We start from the raw sequence: 20,078 nt of genomic DNA on the forward strand, positions 1-20,078 counted from the left end.
GACAGTTCGTAACCTGGGGAGGATGAAAATATTCATTGGTTGTGTTAGGGCAAGTTTACACCTCAGATCCTGCTCACACTTGTCGTGAGTTTCAATTTATTTGAATGTCCTGTAGGCAATGCAATTTAAATGAAAGTGTTCTCATTACACACGACACGATTTCATTACACACGACACGATTTTTTTCCGAACAAGTGGGAACGGGGTCTGAAGTATAAAGCTTTTGATCTGTTATTCAAAAATAATTTTACCAAGATCGGATAGAGGCTTCTCCGGGGAACCGGTTTTCCCTTCGAACTTGGACAGTTCGTAACCTGGGGAGGATGAAAATAATAATTAGTTTCAGTCACCACTTCATGGTTTACCTTGTATATTCCCTTACATTTTCACGAGATAACGAAATAAGGGGGAATATGTGGCCCATTTCCTCTCGGAAAATTAATGCTCTATATGTCAATTTCTCTCTTAGAAATAAATGCATACCTACTTTAAACAAGGTAGGTAAGCCAAACTCAGTCGTGTAGTGTATCTGAAGATTGGTGGCTCGAGCCCAAGGCTCATAAAATTTATTGAATCGCTCAGGCAATGACATTGGTGACAAGCAGTTATGCTTAACGTACCTACTTGAAATTCCTTATCTGCTATCCATCTATCTATGTAGGTAGGTAGGTAGGCACTGGAAAAGAACTTACTGAATTCTATGAGGAGTTTGCCGTAGCCTCTCCTCTGATAGGGGGGCAGTGTTAGGACAACACTTAAACCAAGTAATACTCATTAAGTTTATGCATCTATTGAATTTTAGGTATTATTTAAAGGAATACCATTATTAGTATGTTCCCTTCTATTATAAATAGAATGAATTGGATCCCTAGTATGTAAAGTTCTACCCACAAATCAACAATCTATAAAAACTGTATCAAATGGGAGATAAACAGATTCCTTAGGGTTCCAAATTAAAAAGAGCTATATCTAAACCATTATTTGACCATAAAGAAGAAGTACTTGGACATTTTTGCCCCTTTTTTGACAAGAAACAAGTACTAATGGTTGCGGAGAGGGTAACATCAAGAGTGTTGACTTACTGAGGTTGTTGTCTGAAAATGACTGGGATCTTTATTTTCACTGACTTCCATATCTTCCATTCTTATTATTTCAGGACCATTGAGGCAGAAGATAAAAGAAAATTGGAACTTTCTTTTAAAAAAGTTTTGTAAAAAGTTGAAGTTGAACTTTCAAAAGATTTTTGTTTTTATTTTTTGAAAAAATTTCTAACCTCAAAAATATTTTTGTAAACAATTTTTGAGCGCTCGCAGCGGTTTAAAAATGAAGCTTGTTAAAGCGCGAATTTTTGAAAATTTGCAAATTTCTGAAAATGACGAAAAAGTGAAAATCATTGGAAATTTTTCATTTCCTATTATTTTTTGTCTTTCTTACACAAAATTGTACTAATTGATTTGTTGATCCAAAATATTAGTTGTTAATGAACAGTTCCCATCCAAGCCATGACCACAATCTGAAGAAGCATCTCATAACTATGGAAACAAACAAGAGGGTCACATAATACTCGTAGAATCCAATATCTGTGAAGTTTGTATGGGACTGAGTCAGTGTTGCATTCATTTGCTGATTAACAAAATTATCTATCCAAGGTTCAAACCTGAAAATAAATAAAATTGAAGAGGATGAAGCATGTTAATCAATCAGTGTATTCCACCCTGTTGAGACCATAATCTGACTTTGGATTTGGTCTAAGAGTAATGCTTTAAGCTAAGCTGAAAAGTTTAAAATCAACCCATCAAATTACTTGATCCATGAGTTCAACTTCTGGGTTTAATCTCCAATCATGGTCCTAGCTAGATTTTTTGTTTCTTTTTAACCCATCATTGATGGAGCAGTTGCAAATGGGTAAAAATTATTAATAAATTGTTGATTCCTATGTAAAAAGTTGGGAAAAATCCAAATCTGAGGTCAAAATTCCAAAATTATAACTGTAATAGGTCGAAAATTCAATTTTTATTTTCCGTCAGAGTCCTGAACTCTGACGTCAGACTTCAGGAAATGTGCAGAAATGTATGGGCACAAACATGAATTACGCAGAAATGAATGTGCACAAACAGATTAATGTGTTGCCTGCGAGGGAGCTTTGATTGGGACATTTGATGTGACGTCATTGCCTACGAGAGCATATGCTGTGACATCAAAGTTTACAATTTACAGGTATTTTTTAAATTGATTTATCTCGGGATCTAGAAGTTGTAGAAGAAAAAGAAAAATTCTGTTGGTCCTCATTTTTCCTAACTTAGTGCAACTGAAAGCCTTTCTAGATTCATCTTGTTAATTACCCATTTCCTCTTTCCTTAAGGTGTGTGACTTTGGACCATACAGGAAGTTCATTATTCCACCCGACTGCATAACTCTGGAGACCAAGAGAGCTGGAGTTCGGTTCCGAAAGTCACATGTGATCATGTCAAAATTGTGGACTTAGTGCAACTGAAAGCCTTTCTAGATTCATCTTGTTAATTACCCATTTCCTCTTTCCTAAGGTGTGTGACTTTGGGCCATACAGGAAGTTCATTATTCCACCCGACTGCATAACTCTGGAGACCAAGAGAGCTGGAGTTCGGTTCCGAAAGTCACATGTGATCACAGTCAGAGCTCCATCATGGGAGCCATGGACCCCTCTCATTGTATTAGGTATGAAAAATCTTAAGCCATGATATTGCATTTGGTGATTTTGTGTAAAAAAAAAAACTTGATTTAAAAAAGACCTACTTGGGCCAAGTAAAAAACCCCTTCAGAAATCATAACTTTTCCATAGGAAAACATGGAGCAAACATTCAGGGTAATGTCTGTCTGGGTCGACTCCTAAAAATATTATTGAACCTGTGACAAATATATTTAAATTTTATTCCTTTTTTCAATCTCATTTTTGCTCTCCTTACAGGAAACAGAAAATCAGGCAATGGTGATGGGTCTCACATCCTGTCCACATTCCGTCGCCTCCTCAACCCTCTGCAGGTGGTAGATCTGGCAGACAAATCCCCCGAGGAGGCTCTCCAGTGGGTATCTCTTATGCCATCTAGCGGTCAGACGCTTATACTAGCCGCAGGGGGAGACGGTACCGCTGCCTGGATATTGAACACGATACACAACATGAAACTTGATGTAAGTTCCTGTGAAGTTGGATTTAAAGTCGTTACTTACTTTACTTTCCGTATCCGCTTTGACCAATGACCGTGTCAGATACTCCTCTTCCAATATTCTGCAACTTGGATCGCTGCATCATTTGCTAGCAGCAGGTCTTATTCGTTACAGGTAGCACCTACGTTTGGGCAGACGAGAATATTGGCCTCGTCTTGGATAGATCCACAGTTGCACAAATCATCTTCACTGAGTCTCCATTTCTTCATGTTCTTCTTACATTTGGACACTTTTGTTTATAGACGTTTACAAAGCTGGATAAATTTGTTATAAAGTTAGAAGACGTGTACTTGCGAAGCAAACAGAGCATTCTGTTCAGCCAACTATGCTTTTTACTTTTTTATAGAGGGAACTCCTGGCGGGAGGATTATAGAGGGAACCTACTGAGGTTTTATCGTCCCGAAATAATGGATAAATTTAGGATAAAGTCTGACCGGGCGGGAATCAAACCCGCGACTAGCGCTTACAAGGCAGACGCGCTACCGACGCGGCTGGTAGGATCCACAGTTGCACAAATCATCTTCACTGAGTCTCCATTTCTTCATGTTCTTCTTACATTTGGACACTTTTGTTCATAGACGTTTACAAAGCTAGATAAATTTGTTATAAAGTTAGAAGACGTGTACTTGCGAGGCAAACAGAGCATTCTGTTCAGCCAACTATGCTTTTTAATTTTTTTTTAGAGGGAACTCCTGGCGGGAGGATTATAGAGGGAACCTACTGAGGTTTTATCGTCCCGAAATAAAGGATAAATTTAGGATAAAGTCTGACCGGGCGGGAATCAAACCCGCGACTAGCGCTTACAAGGCAGACGCGCTACCGACGCGGCTGGTATAACAGGTAGGTCTTCATCATCCTCTTCTTGTTCATATTGAAAGCTCCAATTAAACACTCGTCTCAAGTGGTCTTGCAACATTGCAATGCTGTTCACAAGATCATCATTCACAACACTACTTGTGTATATTGTTTTAAACAAATATGTCACATGTTTATAGATCAAATTGTCTTCTGCATTGTCACACAGCGGCTGGTATAATACTGGTATATTAATAAAATTGATTGGTATTTTTTCTCTCTTTTTAGTCGCTTTAACTACCTACATATGTGTTAAAATATGTCGTTCGCGCCGTTAATTGTTCTTGTATTTTGATTTCAGCCGGCCCCGAGTGTGGGCATCATACCACTGGGCACAGGCAATGATTTATCCCGCGTCCTAGGCTGGGGTAAACTATATGACAGGGACACCTGTAGTCTGGTCAGACGCTTATACTAGCCGCAGGGGGAGACGGTACCGCTGCCTGGATATTGAACACGATACACAACATGAAACTTGATGTAAGTTCCTGTGAAGTTGGATTTAAAGTTGTTACTTAATTTACTTTCCGTATCCGCTTTGACCAATGACCGTGTCAGATACTCCTCTTCCAATATTCTGCAACTTGGATCGCCGCATCATTTGCTAGCAGCAGGTCTTATTCGTTACAGGTAGCACCTACGTTTGGGCAGACGAGAATATTGGCCTCGTCTTGGATAGATCTTAGATGAGATGTTTTATATATTGAGTTGATTGTTTTAAATACATATTTATCTATGGTTAGGGAGCTATATTTATTTGACGAGATAATAGTTTAGGTTTGATAAAGGGAACTGTAACGGAGGTTTTATCGTTACGCAATCGAAGAGAGGAGGACGGGGTATGAGAAAGCCAGCCGTTCCGAGAACGAACTTCATTACTATAGCGGTTTCGCCTGTAGCCAAATAACCTGTAGCCGAATGGATTTTTCTGTCATACACCGGGGTCTCTAGCCATGTTTAATCGGCTTGTTCTGAACCGCAGTCAACCATTGTGAGGACGCACAGCCGGAAATCGCGACCTAGCGCTTACAAGGCAGGCACGCTACCCGCCAAGCTGACTAGGTTGGCTCATCTTGTCTTGTTTTCCTGTAAACACAACCACGTCGCCTTTGGATTGTACACATTTTGAAACGTCAACTCAAGACTGTCATCCTTGTACGGGACATGCCACGATCTGATTGGTTCATTTCCAGAGGACTTCTCTCTTCTCATTGGTCCATTTTCAGCAGACTTTTGCTCTTTCCCCATTGGTCGATTCCCACTTGATTCGCTCTCTCTAACTGGTTCATTCTCAGAGGACTTCTTACTGAGTGGTTCATTCTCGCTCTCCCCAATTGGTCCACTCCTGGCCCCATCCTCCCTATGAACTCTCTGATGATACGCCATCGCTTGCTTCACATTCACACGCTTCGTCACGGACAGGATAATAATCTGATTCAGCTGTTGCCACTTGAGGAATACATCCCTCAACTCATGGTTTCCTAGGAGGAACAAATGAGATCTCATCAGGTCTCGGGAGATAAACCGGGTCCGAAGTCCGCCGTACATAGCGGCGTACAGGATATAGGGGTCGTCTTGCGAGAGGTTGTCGACGAAGAAGAACTGACATTGCTGTTTTATGAAGTGGACGGTGCTTTTGGGCCATTTGAGCATGTGGAGGCGGCCTAAGACGAGGATACGCTGGTTGAGGTCGAGAAAGTGCTGGATTACCTTGTGCAGGGTTTCGCTTTGGTATTGGGGACCTGAAATGAGAGGGAGTTGTGACTATCGAAAAATCTTTGTCCAAAAAACCTGACAAAATATAGAGAAGCTGTGTTAAACATATTTAACTTTAGTGCCTGATATAATAAATTGACTTGACTTGGATTTGAACCAACAACCCCCAGAAGTCCACCGTGTTAACCACTACACCACCACTAGAACAGCTTTTTGAAGCTGTTTATTTGATTTAAAGTAAAGCTTCCATATCCGTGAGATTCTAAAATCCTGGGAAAAGGGATCGTTTTCGAGTTTTTTCAAAACTTTTGTGCTGAATAGTAGCCGAACCGTATATTTCTCGACCTTGGGCCCGAGGAAACTTTTGATCTACATTTTATAAAGAACCTCCCTGCCAAGTTTGAACGACTTTAGGCAAAAACTAATGTCCTGAGAAAAGGGGACGTTTTCTAGTTTTTTTTTTCAAAACCTTTGTGCTGAATAGCGGACGAACCGTACCTTTGTCGACCTTGAGTCCGAGTAAAGTTTTGATCTAGATTTTATAAAGAACCTCTCTGCCATGTTTGAGCGACTTTTTAATTATCTTTTTTTTTCTTAGCTTTCAAATTTTCAATCTATATTTTCCTTTTGTTTTCTTCTCCAGATAAAGCTGCTTCACAAGACTCCAATGCAGATTGATGGTGAACCCTGGTTGCAGCCGCCGGCTATGATCACCCTTAGCCATGTCGATAAAGCTAACGTTCTAATGTTAAGCCCATCAGACACCGAAGAAACTTGATTTCAACGCAACCTACGCCTAAAGTAAGTAAGAAAACCGCTCCTCTAGGTTCACAATAGGTTTTTTATGTACATATTATTATGTTATTTGGTATTTTAAACCAATTTTGAAGTTCCTGTAGGTCGTTTACGTATTGTCGTATTTTAAAGAGTATTATGTACCTATTTAACCTCTGTGAGATCCACTTCAGTGAAGTTACCATGTAATTGTTTACTGTAGGTCCTGAGAGTTACTGCCTACAATCTATTTAAAGATGTAGTTCTTTTTCTACCTTGAAGACTTTGCGAAAAATTTTACACTCTTATTATTTTTTTTCTCCTCCTTTTTAACCTATTTTGTTTCATATTTTCAACCAAATTGAAAAATATCCCGTTTTGAACACATACGTGATAAGTTTTGTCCAGCGTTATAAAAAAAGTCACATAATAAAATACGGCTTATGTTATGTTATTTGGTATTTTAAACCCAATTTTGAAGTTCCTTTGAATCGTTTACGTATTACCTACCGTATTTCAAAGCCTTTATACTGTACACATTACGAGTATTATGTATCTATAACCTCTGTGAAATCCACTTCAGTGAAGTTACCATGTAATTGTTAACTGTAGGTCCTGAGAGTTACTGTCTATATCTATTTAAAGATGTAGTTCTTTTTCTACCTTGAAGACTTTTGCGGAAAATTTTACACTCTTATTATTATTTTTTTTCTCTCCTCCTTTTTAACCTATTTTGTTTCATATTTTCAACCAAATTGAAAAATATCCCGTTTTGAACACATACGTGATAAGTTTTGTCCGATCCACTTCAGTGAAGTTACCATGTAATTGTTTACTGTAGGTCCTGAGAGTTACTGTCTATATCTATTTTAAAGATGTAGTTCTTTTTCTACCTTGAAGACTTTTGCGGAAAATTTTACACTCCTATTATTTTTTTTCTCCTCCTTTTTAACCTATTTTGTTTTATATTTTCAACCAAATTGAAAAATATCCCGTTTTGAACGCATACGTGATAAGTTTTGTCCATTTGTATAGTAAGCGAATACCATTTTCTGTATTAGAATAGAATATAATACCTTGTTTATCTTGCCTAAATAGGACTGAGAAGTCCTTTTACCCCTGCAGTCTAAACAAAGTCTCGTATATTTGATTGTTATTTGTTGTTGTGATATTGCTGTTCTTATAATATACCTATTGCTTTCATTTTTCTTTTATATTTTCTTAAAGTGTGCCAATGTTCCTCTTTTTAGTTTCGTGTTTCTTCCTGCCCGAATAGGGACGAAAAGTCCCTTCACCCCAGCAGTGTAAACAAGGTCTCGTATATTTGATGGTTGTTGTGATATTTCAGTTCTTATAATATACCTATTGCTTTCATTTTTCTTTTATATTTTCTTAAAGTGTGCCAATGTTCCTCTTTTTAGTTTCGTGTTTCTTCTGTACCTTGTTTATCCTGCCCGAATAGGGACGAAAAGTCCCTTTACCCCAGCAGTGTAAACAAGGTCTCATATATTTGATGGTTGTTGTGATATTTCAGTTCTTATAATATACCTATTGCTTTCATTTTTCTTTTATATATTCTTAAAGTGTGCCAATGTTCCTCTTTTTAATTTCGTGTTTCTTCATAGTTTCTGTCTCCGAATCACATGGAAAGTACCAAAGATTTCAAGTACCCACTGTATATGTATTTCTCATCTCGGGGAAAAGATAGCAGGAAGCCTGCCTTTCCGAGAATGATCCTTATCTGTTTGGGATTAAATTCACCCCTGTTGGGACTCAACCGTAAAACCTAGTGCTTAAAAGGCAGGCCCACTATCCCCCAAGCCAACTCAGCTGGTTAATATTTAATTTTAAATATTTCAGGTTTGCCAATGTGCAGTATGTGAAATGCTACTCATGAATAACTTGAATGAGTATTACTGTGACTGCTGTGGAGTATGTTGGTTAATATTTAATTTTAAATATTTCAGGTTTGCCAATGTACAGTATGTGAAATGCTACTCATGAATAACTTGAATGAGTATTACTGTGACTGCTGTGGAGTATGTGCTGACTTGAAATGTATTCCAACTGCTAACACCAGCATACAATGCAAACAGATCTCAATTGTGCATCCCAAGCATACAAAAATGAAACATCTATGGACTAAAGGTAAAAGTTCTTTCACTCCCTGGTAATTATGCAGAAGTCACATGTGTGGAAAAGAAAAGCTCCTTTTTGTATTTAACCTAACCCCAACACCAGCATACAATGCAAACAGATCTCAATTGTGCATCCCAAGCATACAAAAATGAAACATCTTTGGACTAAAGGTAAAAGCTCTTTCACTCCCTGGTAATTATGCAGAAGTCACATGTGTGGAAAAGAAAAGCTCCTTTTTGTATTTAACCTAACCCTATAATAACACTGCTCGAAATTTCTCTTGCTAAAGGAATAGCAAGGGTTGAGTGCGAAGGGCCACTCGTGAAAATTTTGTAGCCAATCAAATATCAGTCCAAAGCAATCACCCTAGTTAGGGCTGATTGAGAGGCTGACGAAAAACGTCGACCCCCGTCTGAACAAGATTCGAAGTTGCTATTCGGCCTCAAGGTTTGATGAAGGGAAATATTCTATACAGGTCTTACCTTCTCGAAATCGAAGAGAGAAGGAGGACAGGATAGGAGAAAGCCAGCCGTTCCGAGAACGAACCTTATCTGTTTTAAAGTTCGCTCCGGGTGGGAATCGAACCCGTGACTTAGCGGCAGACTTCAAACTAACAAGGATGACCTACAGTGTGATTATTTTGTGGATTTCAGTACTGACTAAACGGTTAGAGATATTTAATAGGATAAGGAAAGTCGTGTGATGTTTCATATCAGATTTTTCAACGTTGTTTACTCGAAATTTCTCTTGCCAAAGAAATAGCATAGGTTGAGTGCGAAGGGCATCCATTCGTAAAAATTTTGTAGCCAAAACCAAATGTCAGCCCAAAGCAATCACCCTAGTTAGGGCTGATTGAGAGGCTGACGAAAAACGTCGACCCCCGTCTGAACAAGATTCGAAGTTGCTATTCGGCCTCAAGGTTTGATGAATAGAAATATTCTATACAGTCTTACTTTCTCGAAATCGAAGAGAGAAGGAGCACAGGATAGGAGAAAGCCAGCCGTTCCGAGAACGAACCTCATCTGTTTTAAAGTTCGCTCCGGGTGGGAATCGAACCCGTGACTTAGCGGCAGACTTCAAACTAACAAGGATGACTTATAGTGTGATTATTTTGTGGATTTCAGTTGTACTGACTAAACGTTTAGAGATATTTAATAGGATAAGGAAAGTCGTGTGATGTTTCACACCAGATTTTTCAACGTTGTTTACAGATAGTGAAGACGGAATGGGGGATTCACTAGAACAAGATCAGAAGATAGACGATTCCAAAATAGAAGTGATGGCTCTGTATTCTTCATTCCACATTGCGAGGCTACAGGTTGGCTTGTCTGAACCTTTGAAATTGGGACAGGTGTCACAAGTTAAGGTAAGATTTGGGTTACTTACTTTACTTTCCGTATCGGTGAGATTCTAAAATCCTGGGAAAAGGGATCGTTTTCTAGTTTTTTTTCAAAACTTTTGTGCTGAATACCGGCCGAACCGTACATTTTTCGACCTTGGGCCTGAGGAAACTTTTGATCTACATTTTATAAAGAACCTCCCTGCCAAGTTTGAACGACTTTTGCCGAAAACTCGAGTCTTGAGGAGCGTGTTCTCTTTTGAGCTATTTTTAAAACCTATACCCTGAATAGCGCAATTTCGAGGCCGAATAGCGGACGAACCGTAGCTTTGTCGACCTTGAGCCCGAGTAAAATTTTGATCTAGATTTTATAAAGAACCTCTCTGCCATGTTTGAGCGACTTTTTAATTATAAAAAGGGGGAAAAGATAGCAGGAAGCCTGCCTTTCCAAGAATGATCCTTATCTGTTTGGGATTAAATTCACCCCTGTTGGGAATCAACTGCAAAACCTAGTGCTTAAAAGGCAGGCCCACTACCCTCCAAGCCAACTCAGCTGGCTAATATTTTATTGTCAAATATTTCAGGTTTGCCAATGTGCAGTATGTGAAATGCTACTCATGAATAACTTGAATGAGTATTACTGTGACTGCTGCGGAGTATGTGCTGACTTGAAATGTATTCCGACTGCCAACACCAGCATACAATGCAAACAGATCTCAATTGTGCATCCCAAGCATACAAAAATGAAACATCTATGGACCAAAGGTAAAAGTTCTTTCACTCCCTGGTAATTATGCAGAAGTCACATGTGTGGAAAAGAAAAGCTCCTTTTTGTATTTAACCTAACCCTATTTTTTTTCTTAGCTTTCAAATTTTCAATCAATATTTTCCTTTTGTTTTCTTCTCCAGATAAAGCTGCTTCACAAGACTCCGATGCAGATTGATGGTGAACCCTGGTTGCAGCCGCCGGCTATGATCACCCTTAGCCATGTTGATAAAGCTAACGTCCTAATGTTAAGTCCATCAGACACCGAAGAAACTTGATTTCAACGCAACCTACGCCTAAAGTAAGTAAGAAAACCACTCCTCTAGGTCCACAATAGATTTTTACGTACATCTTATAGCTGTTATTTATTATGTGACTTTTTACTTTCTATTACCCTTATTTTACAGTCAACTTGGCTGAACCAATGAGATTCCGCTTTGGACGTCCACACATTTTTTTACGTACATCTTATAGCTGTAATTTATTATGTGACTTTTTACTTTCTATTACCCTTATTTTACAGTCAACTTGGCTGAACCAATGAGATTCCGCTTTGGACGTCCACACTTGCTCCACAAAGCGGAATCTCACTGGTTCGGCGTTATAAAAAAAGTCACATAATAAAATACGGCTTATGTTATGTCATTTGGTATTTTAAACCCAATTTTGAAGTTCCTTTGAATCGTTTACGTATTACCTACCGTATTTCAAAGCCTTTATACTGTACACATTGTGTTTCTTCATAGTTTCTGTCTCCGAATCACATGGAAAGTACCAAAGATTTCAAGTACCCACCGTATATGTATTTCTCATCTCATTCATGCTTTTTACTTACTTTTTGGGGTTTTCGTTTCGAATTTTTAGTTTACATATTTTTTATTTTATTCACCGTTTTGTTTTAATTTTTATTTCTCACATTTCATTTTTATTTCGATTGCATTTTGATTTTGTTTACTTTTTTTTTTTTTACTAAATACCTATAATAAGTGCTTGCTTCAAATTAATCTAAGGTTATTGTTTTATTTACAAATACATTTAAGCAAAGATTTATTTAACATTTTAAAACAATGATTTTCTATTTCTATGATTCACTTTATTTATGATCATGATTTTCAAGTACAAGCAGATTGTTGAAGACTACTTGTTCGTTCCATTTTCGGTTGAAACCCTGGGGCCATGGAAGAAATTTACCACGGACATCATTAATTTTTATTTCGATTGCATTTTGATTTTGTTTACTTTTTTTTTTTTACTAAATACCTACCTATAATAAGTGCTTGCTTCAAATTAATCTAAGGTTATTGTTTTCTTTACAAATACATTTAAGCAAAGATTTATTTAACATTTTAAAACAATGATTTTCTATTTCCATAATTCACTTTATTTATGATTATGGATTCACTGGTTAGGGAGCTATCTTTATTTGACGAGATAATAGTTTAGGTTTGATAAAGGGAACTGTAACGGAGGTTTTATCATTACGCAATCGAAGAGAGGAGGACGGGGTATGAGAAAGCCAGCCGTTCCGAGAACGAACTTTATTATTATAGCGGTTTCGGCTGTAGCCGAATGGATTTTTCATACACCGGGGTGGTGGTCTCTAGCCATGTTTAATCGGCTTGTTCTGAACCGCAGTCAACCATTGTGAGGACGCACAGGCGGAAATCGCGACCTAGCGCTTACAAGGCAGGCACGCTACCCTCCAAGCTGACTATGCTGGCTCATGTTGTCTTGTTTTCCTGTAAACACAACCACGTCGCCTTTGGATTGTACACATTTTGAAACGTCAACTCAAGACTGTCATCCTTGTACGGTGGCTTGTTCTGAACCGCAGTCAACCATTGTGAGGACGCACAGGCGGAAATCGCGGCCTAGCGCTTACAAGGCAGGCACGCTAACCTCCAAGCTAACTAGGCTGGCTCATGTTGTCTTGTTTTCCTGTAGACACAACCACGTCGCCTTTGGATTGTACACATTTTGAAACGTCAACTCAAGACTGTCATCCTTGTACGGGACATGCCACGATCTGATTGGTTCATTTCCAGAGGACTTCTCTCTTCTCATTGGTCCATTTTCAGCAGACTTTTGGTCTTTTCCCATTGGTCGATTCCCACTTGATTCGCTCTCTCTAATTGGTTCATTCTCAGAGGACTTCTTACTGAGTGGTTCATTCTCGCTCTCCCCAATTGGTCCACTCCTGGCCCCATCCTCCCTATGAACTTCTATAGGTCAAGCATCACTCTTGTAAAACTGATAGGGTTTTTAGTAACAGGGGTTTTATTCTCCATTCGATGACAAGCTACTCGTCTCCTCACATTAACTTCACCCATCCCGATATAAACCAGGCGCAACGTTGCTTAACTCCAGTGATCCATCAAGAACTGGTGTAGTCTGTATTTTTTATTTCTCTCTCTTTTCACAGTCCTAGGCTAGGACTCCTAGCAAGCTTAACCCGGTACATAACCACAAAGGCTTGTTCGAGGGTTGAATGTCATACTCTGACTACTTATAGGCAGTGCATAGCATCTCAAAATAAATAATAATAAGCTCTTTCCCCTGTGGTTTAAGGCTAAGTTAGTAGAAAAGACCCAATTTTATTAAGTAAATACTCCATTCTATTCTCCTCAGTTTCTCTACTTGACATTCGGCACTCAGCAGGCTATGGAGAGAGGTTGTCGAGATCTAGACCAGCGTATTGAGCTCTACCTGGATGGAGAGAGGGTAGACTTGCCTCCCATAGAGTCGGTGGTGGTTCTCAACATACCGTCCTGGGCGTCTGGTGTGGACCTGTGGAAACTGGGCCGAGGTACGTGTTTTTTTTTTACTCCCCAGTTAGTGAACCAAGAAGTCTGGCTGGGGAACTTTAAACAGGAAGCAGACCAGCTCAGCCTGGCTGGGGGCATTTAAACAGGGAGTATACCAACTCGAAATTCCGATTCAGAAAGGCCAGGAACTTGTCAAACTCTTGCGGGGTGGTCTTCTCAAATATGTCCCCTCCAACTAGGGCACGATCTAGAAAGGCCGCCTTCAGTTGGTCGAAATCGGCGGGATCTAACGTGAGCGGATCAAGGGTGAATCCACAATGGAAGCATTGATGCGATTTGACGTGCACGCTTGTGTGAGACACCTTGTATAGATTGTACCTGAAAAACATTTTTCTTGTTGGACGAAAAAGTAAGTTTTTACTTTTTCTACTTGGTGTACATTTTGGGCGTCCACCAAGGGAGTAAAGTAAAGGACATAAGTCAAGTACCTATTTTTTGGAACCGCTATTACATTACATTACTTCAAGGCATATTCTTGTGGAAGCATTGATGCGATTTGACGTGCACGCTTGTGTGGGACACCTTGTATAGATAGTACCTGAAAAACATTTTTTCTTATTGGACGAAAAAGTAAGTTTTTACTTTTTCTACTTGGTGTACATTTTGGACGTCCACCAAGGGAGTAAAGGACATAAGTCAAGTACCTACTTTTTGGAACCGCTATTACATTACATTACTTCAAGGCATATTAGTTTTCATCCATGCCTGCTTATCCCGTGTTGGAACGTTTGGACAGAAAATTTCCGCCCCAGCCGGGAATCGAACCCAGCACTTGTTCTTCATGTAGATCGGATTTCTATGGAAGCATTGATGCGATTTGACGTGCACGCTTGTGTGAGACACCTTGTATAGATTGTACCTGAAAAACATTTTTCTTGTTGGACGAAAAAGTAAGTTTTTACTTTTTCTACTTGGTGTACATTTTGGGCGTCCACCAAGGGAGTAAAGTAAAGGACATAAGTCAAGTACCTATTTTTTGGAACCGCTATTACATTACATTACTTCAAGCTTCAAGGCATATTCTTTTTCATCCATGCCTGCCTATCCCGTGTTGGAACGTTGGGACAGAAAATTTCCGCCCCAGCCGGGAATCGAACCCAGCACTTGTTCTTCATGTAGATCGGATTTCTGTTGTCACCGTTCTGTTAAAATTATTACATTACTTTCCCTTCTATAGGATAAGGAAAATAGAAATGTAGGAAAAAAAAACACACACACACACACACACACATCCGAAGTTTTACCTGTGACATTGGTTGACCACAAGATCAGCTACGGGTTTTGATATCACAATATCATTGTCCCTTAAATATTGCAGGAATTCATCCAGCTTGCTGCGCGTTTTGATTTGCTGTATCCAATAACTGTAGATGGAATCGGGGATTGAATTTGCTGGGGAGAAAAATCGAACGCGATCGTTAGTAGACCTGAATTCCCACTTACATATCTGATCTTACCATGGGATCTTATGGGGAAATGGCCTAAGTTCCCAGTTTATCTAAGCTTACCATGTAATCTTATCAGGAAATATGTAACTGTAATGTAATGTAAATGCAGTTTCTTTGTGTTACTAGGTCACAACTTTGGTGCTCACTGCAGCATTGTAGGATTTATGTTTACTCAATAATCCTAAAATCCAATGTTTACCTACCATGCTGGCACCGGTCGCTATGCGCATTTATATGTCATAGCTACTCTTCTCACGAGGCTGAGTGGGCCCCGCAAGCCAGTCATGGAATCAATTATTTGCATGATACAAATTTCTTGACCCCGCCGGGAATCGAACCCGGGTCTCCCGCGTGCAAGGCGAGCGCAGTGACCACTACGCCATGGGAGCTGACTTTATCAGGAAATATTAAACAAAGCATAAAGATATCAGGTGGTACATTAAGCTAGACTAGACTAGGCTTGGAAAAAGAATCGATTATTATTATTTTATTTTATTATACTTCGATATTTTTCCTTTTATATTATCAGGAAATATTAAACAAAGCATAAAGATATCAGGTGGTGGTGAATTGGTTGTACATTAAGCTAGACTAGACTAGGCTTGGAAAAAGAATCGATTATTATTATTTTATTTTATTATACTTCGATATTTTTCCTTTTATATCAGGAAATATTAAACAAAGCATAAAGATATCAGGTGGTGGTGAATTGGTTATTAAGCTAGACTAGGCTTGGGAAAAGAATCGATTATTATTATTTTATTTTATTATACTTCGATATTTTTCCTTTTATATTTCAAGCCTAGCATAGCCTACCCTTGGATAACCACAACTTCAGAGTTCATTGACCCTGGTGAGGACAAAAGAGGTGCTGCAAGGTGGTTGAAATTCCAGCATTTCCAGCACAAAAGCTGAGAAGGCATATCACTTTAGGAAAGGGCTGTCCCAAGAAAAAAAAAAAAAACTTACTACTCATCTGGTTTGACAGACCTTGAAGGTCCAAAACTCATCATATAAAATTGAAAAATACCACAGTCCCTTGTAGAAAAAGTCAAGTCCCATTTACCAGATGAACAAAACATAATTGAGCCATTTGCCTCACTTACTCATTTTCAAACATTTGTCCAAATACTCGAAAGCAAACTTCATATCATCATTGTCGATGGCAGCTTCAATCAAAGGAAAGTAGACAGTTATATTCTGTGAGATAAGTTTTTCTTTCATCATGAGGAGACCGTCTTTCCAGTTACCCTTGGATAACCACAACTTCAGAGTTCATTGACCCTGGTGAGGACAAAAGAGGTGCTGCAAGGTGGTTGAAATTCCAGCATTTCCAGCACAAAAGCTGAGAAGGCATATCACTTTAGGAAAGGGCTGTCCCAAGAAAAAAAAAAAAAACTTACTACTCATCTGGTTTGACAGACCTTGAAGGTCCAAAACTCATCATATAAAATTGAAAAATACCACAGTCCCTTGTAGAAAAAGTCAAGTCCCATTTACCAGATGAACAAAACATAATTGAGCCATTTGCCTCACTTACTCATTTTCAAACATTTGTCCAAATGCTCGAAAGCAAACTTCATATCATCATTGTTGATGGCAGCTTCAATCAAAGGAAAGTAGACAGTTATATTCTGTGAGATAAGTTTTTCTTTCATCATGAGGAGACCGTCTTTCCAGTTACGATGGCAGCTTCAATCAAAGGAAAGTAGATAGTTATATTCTGTGAGATAAGTTTTTCTTTCATCATGAGGAGACCGTCTTTCCAGTTATCAGTTATGCTGATACCTGTGGAGCAGTATGAGAATAACAGAGTTATTTGAATGGCTAAGAGGCAGAGCAGACCTAGTCCAAAAAAAGGGTTTTGAGATAAACAGAGTCAAAGGACCAGTCAAAGTTTAAATAGAGATAGCCATTTTGTTTTTGATCTCATTTCAATACAACACTAAAGTGAAGTTCATTACTAATATAAAAAATAGATCTTTTCACACTCTTTCCAATGATATAAATAACTCAGAAAGTTGATTTTTGAACTTGGTCCACTCTGCCTTTTACCTATTCATTTACAGTTTATTTCTTACTTTTCTTTTACTCAAGTGGTTCTTTAAAACTGTAGAACTCAGAAGGGATATGCCTTACTGAGTCCCAAAAGACCAATCAGCCCCAAAATTTATTGAAAAAATTTCCTTTTATGTGATTTGGTATAAATTTGAAAACAAAGTCACATCCTTGTCACATTTGACAGCTACATACCAAATTTCAAGTTGCTAGCTCTTACCATTCTCGAGATATTTTGTTTACAGACAGACAGACACACAGATACACACACGGACCAATGGCTGAAGGTATAAATTTGAAAACAAATTTATTTCAAATTAAGTAATTTCTGAGCACATCAAAATAGTTATTGTTTTTTTTTTTACTAATTAAAGTCCCTAAGTCCCTGCCCCCCATATGGAATAATCTTACCTGCCACAAATCCTTCAACTGCTTTCATACTACTAATTAAAGTCCCTAAGTCCCTGCCCCCCATATGGAATAATCTTACCTGCCACAAATCCTTCAACTGCTTTCATACTGTGTGACACACTTTCCTGCTTCACAATTTGTGAAAACGTTTTCTTAATAAATGCCTTGTCATCTGGAGTGCACATTTGTTTGTTCAGATAAAAGCTGCGGAACAAATGACTCATTTGGAGGGGAGTGACTTTTTTGTATTCATGGTTTAAGAACTTGATGAAGGATTTGGTGAAGCCAAGATTTGGAACACAGTTTGCCAATATTATGCCATCAACATTGCTTACTTTCAATTTACCTCCTGAAAGAAAGATGAGGAGAAACTGATTTCAAAATAGGTAGGTAATGGACTAATGGATGAATTTTTGGATTGATTGATTTTTTTTTTTTTGCAAATTTAGCCAAAGTGAATTTGCAGTTCAGGGGGGGGAGGAGTTTACTGATAAAGTTTTTCAATTGCATAGGTACCTTGAATAGAGAGAACAAGGCTTCTCAATTCCTTCCATTTTTCTGGAGTGGGCACATTTGTTTCTTCTTCAATAAATTTCCTGATGGTCTCAAATTGCATGTCAGTCCCATACTTGCTGAAGACTTGCACTGGATCTGTAGCAGCTTGGTCAGAGTAACTCTTTCTGTCTGTGACACTCAACAAATGATTGTACTTTATATTTAGGAGGCTAGTTTTCTTGTTTGGAAATTCAATTTTTGTTAAATTCAAAAAGGTAGGGTACCTAGAATACAAGCTGAAATTTTTTGTACATTTGTGCCAAACCATGATAGCATCACAGTTTCTTGTTAAATAGAGCATGTTCTTATTTCTGATGATTTTAGATGTCATTGTACCTTTGAATTTTAAAATGATGGAGAGCAATTTGTGGTGAATTATTTTTCCGTCACCTGGTGCCCAAAATAAATATCTGAAAATAAGAAAATGTCAATTGTTAGAAAAGGATTAGTCTGTGATTTACAAAGACAATGAATCAAATAGAAAATGGGAATACCTACTCCTGGCACAAATGAGCATTGACCAGTGTTATTATAGGGTTAGGTTAAACGCAAGAAGGAGTTTTCACAATTAGAGCAGTGATTAGTGTTATTATAAGGTTAGGTTAGGCACCCACTCGTAAAAATAGCATAGGTTGAGTGCGAAGGGCATCCACTGTAGCCAATCAAATGTCAGTCCAAAGCAATCACCCTAGTTAGGGCTGATTGAGAGGCTGACGAAAAACGTCGACCCCCGTCGGAACAAGATTCGAAGTTGCTATTTGGCCTCAAGGTTTGATGAAGGAAAATGTATTCTATACAGGTCTTAGCTTCTCGAAATCGAAGAGAGAAGGTGGACAGGATAGGAGAAAGCCAGCCGTTCCGAGAACGAACCTCATCTATTTTAAAGTTCGCTCCGGGTGGGAATCGAACCCGTGACTTAGCGGCAGACTTCAAACTAAGAAGGATGACTTACAGAACAAGGATTGTACAATGTTAAACCCATAAAATACACGAGACCTTGTTTAGACTGCTGGGGTAAAGGGACTTTTTAGTCTCATTCGAGCAGGATAAACAAGGTATATTCTATTCTATTCTATTGTGTGATTATTTTGTGGATTTCAGTTGTACTGACTAATCGTTTAGAGATATTTAATAGGATAAGGAAAGTCGTGTGATGTTTCATACCAGATTTTTCAACGTTGTTTACAGATAGTGAAGACGGCATGGGGGATTCACTAGAACAAGATCAGAATATAGACGATTCCAAAATAGAAGTGATGGCTCTGTATTCTTCATTCCACATTGCGAGGCTACAGGTTGGCTTGTCTGAACCTTTGAAATTGGGACAGGTGTCACAAGTTAAGGTAAGATTTGGGTTCTGTTACTTACTTTACTTTCCGTATCCTTGCAAGGTTTATAAACTTATCTGTAAACTTTACCTATGAAATATATAAGACCTTGTTTAGACTGTGGGAGTAAAGGGACTTTTCAGTCTCATTCTGGCAGGATAAACAAGGTATATTTTATTGTCTATTCTATCCGTGAGATTCTAAAATCCTGGGAAAACGGATCGTTTTCGAGTTTTTTCAAAACTTCTGTGCTGAATAGCGGCCGAACCGTACATTTTTGGACTTTGAGCCAGAGGAGATTTTTGATCTACATTTTATAAAGAACCTCTCTGCCAAGTTTGAACGACTTTTGGCAAAAACTAAAGTCCTAGGAAAAGGGGACGTTTTCTAGTTTTTTTCAAAACTTTTGTGCTGAATAGCAGCCGAACCGTACATTTTTCGACCTTGGGCCCGAGGAATCTTTTGATCTACATTTTATAAAGAACCTCCCTGCCAAGTTTGAACGACTTTTGCCGAAAACTGGAGTCTTGAGGAGCGTGTTCTCTTTTGAGCTATTTTTAAAATCTGTGCCCTGAATAGCGCAATTTCGAGGCCGAATAGCGGAAGAACTGTAGCTTTGTCGACCTTGAGCCCGAGTAAAATTTTGATCTAGATTTTATAAAG

General features: G+C 38.6%; 2 protein-coding genes across 2 annotated transcripts; both read left to right on the top strand.

The window, feature by feature from the left end:
• Positions 1-2,350: 2,350 nt before the first annotated feature.
• Positions 2,351-20,015, top strand: LOC103511423 (diacylglycerol kinase epsilon; the record flags this gene model as incomplete). Its single annotated transcript, XM_026825190.1, has 12 exons — positions 2,351-2,456; positions 2,638-2,694; positions 2,945-3,165; positions 4,358-4,456; positions 6,416-6,496; positions 8,514-8,694; positions 9,897-10,051; positions 10,609-10,680; positions 10,934-11,029; positions 13,419-13,596; positions 19,276-19,430; positions 19,995-20,015. Coding segments are annotated over 12 exons (1,422 nt in total), but the record flags the coding sequence as incomplete, so codon positions are not given.
• Positions 9,901-11,199, top strand: LOC103511412 (diacylglycerol kinase epsilon). Its single transcript, XM_008476137.3, has 2 exons — positions 9,901-10,051; positions 10,934-11,199. The coding sequence occupies exons 1-2, from the start codon at positions 9,911-9,913 to the stop codon at positions 11,066-11,068; spliced, it is 276 nt and encodes a 91-aa protein (XP_008474359.1). The 5' UTR covers positions 9,901-9,910; the 3' UTR covers positions 11,069-11,199.
• Positions 20,016-20,078: the final 63 nt, after the last annotated feature.

This window comes from Diaphorina citri, unplaced genomic scaffold, assembly GCF_000475195.1.
Source record: "Diaphorina citri unplaced genomic scaffold, Diaci psyllid genome assembly version 1.1 scaffold713, whole genome shotgun sequence".
NCBI lineage: Eukaryota > Metazoa > Arthropoda > Insecta > Hemiptera > Psyllidae > Diaphorina > Diaphorina citri.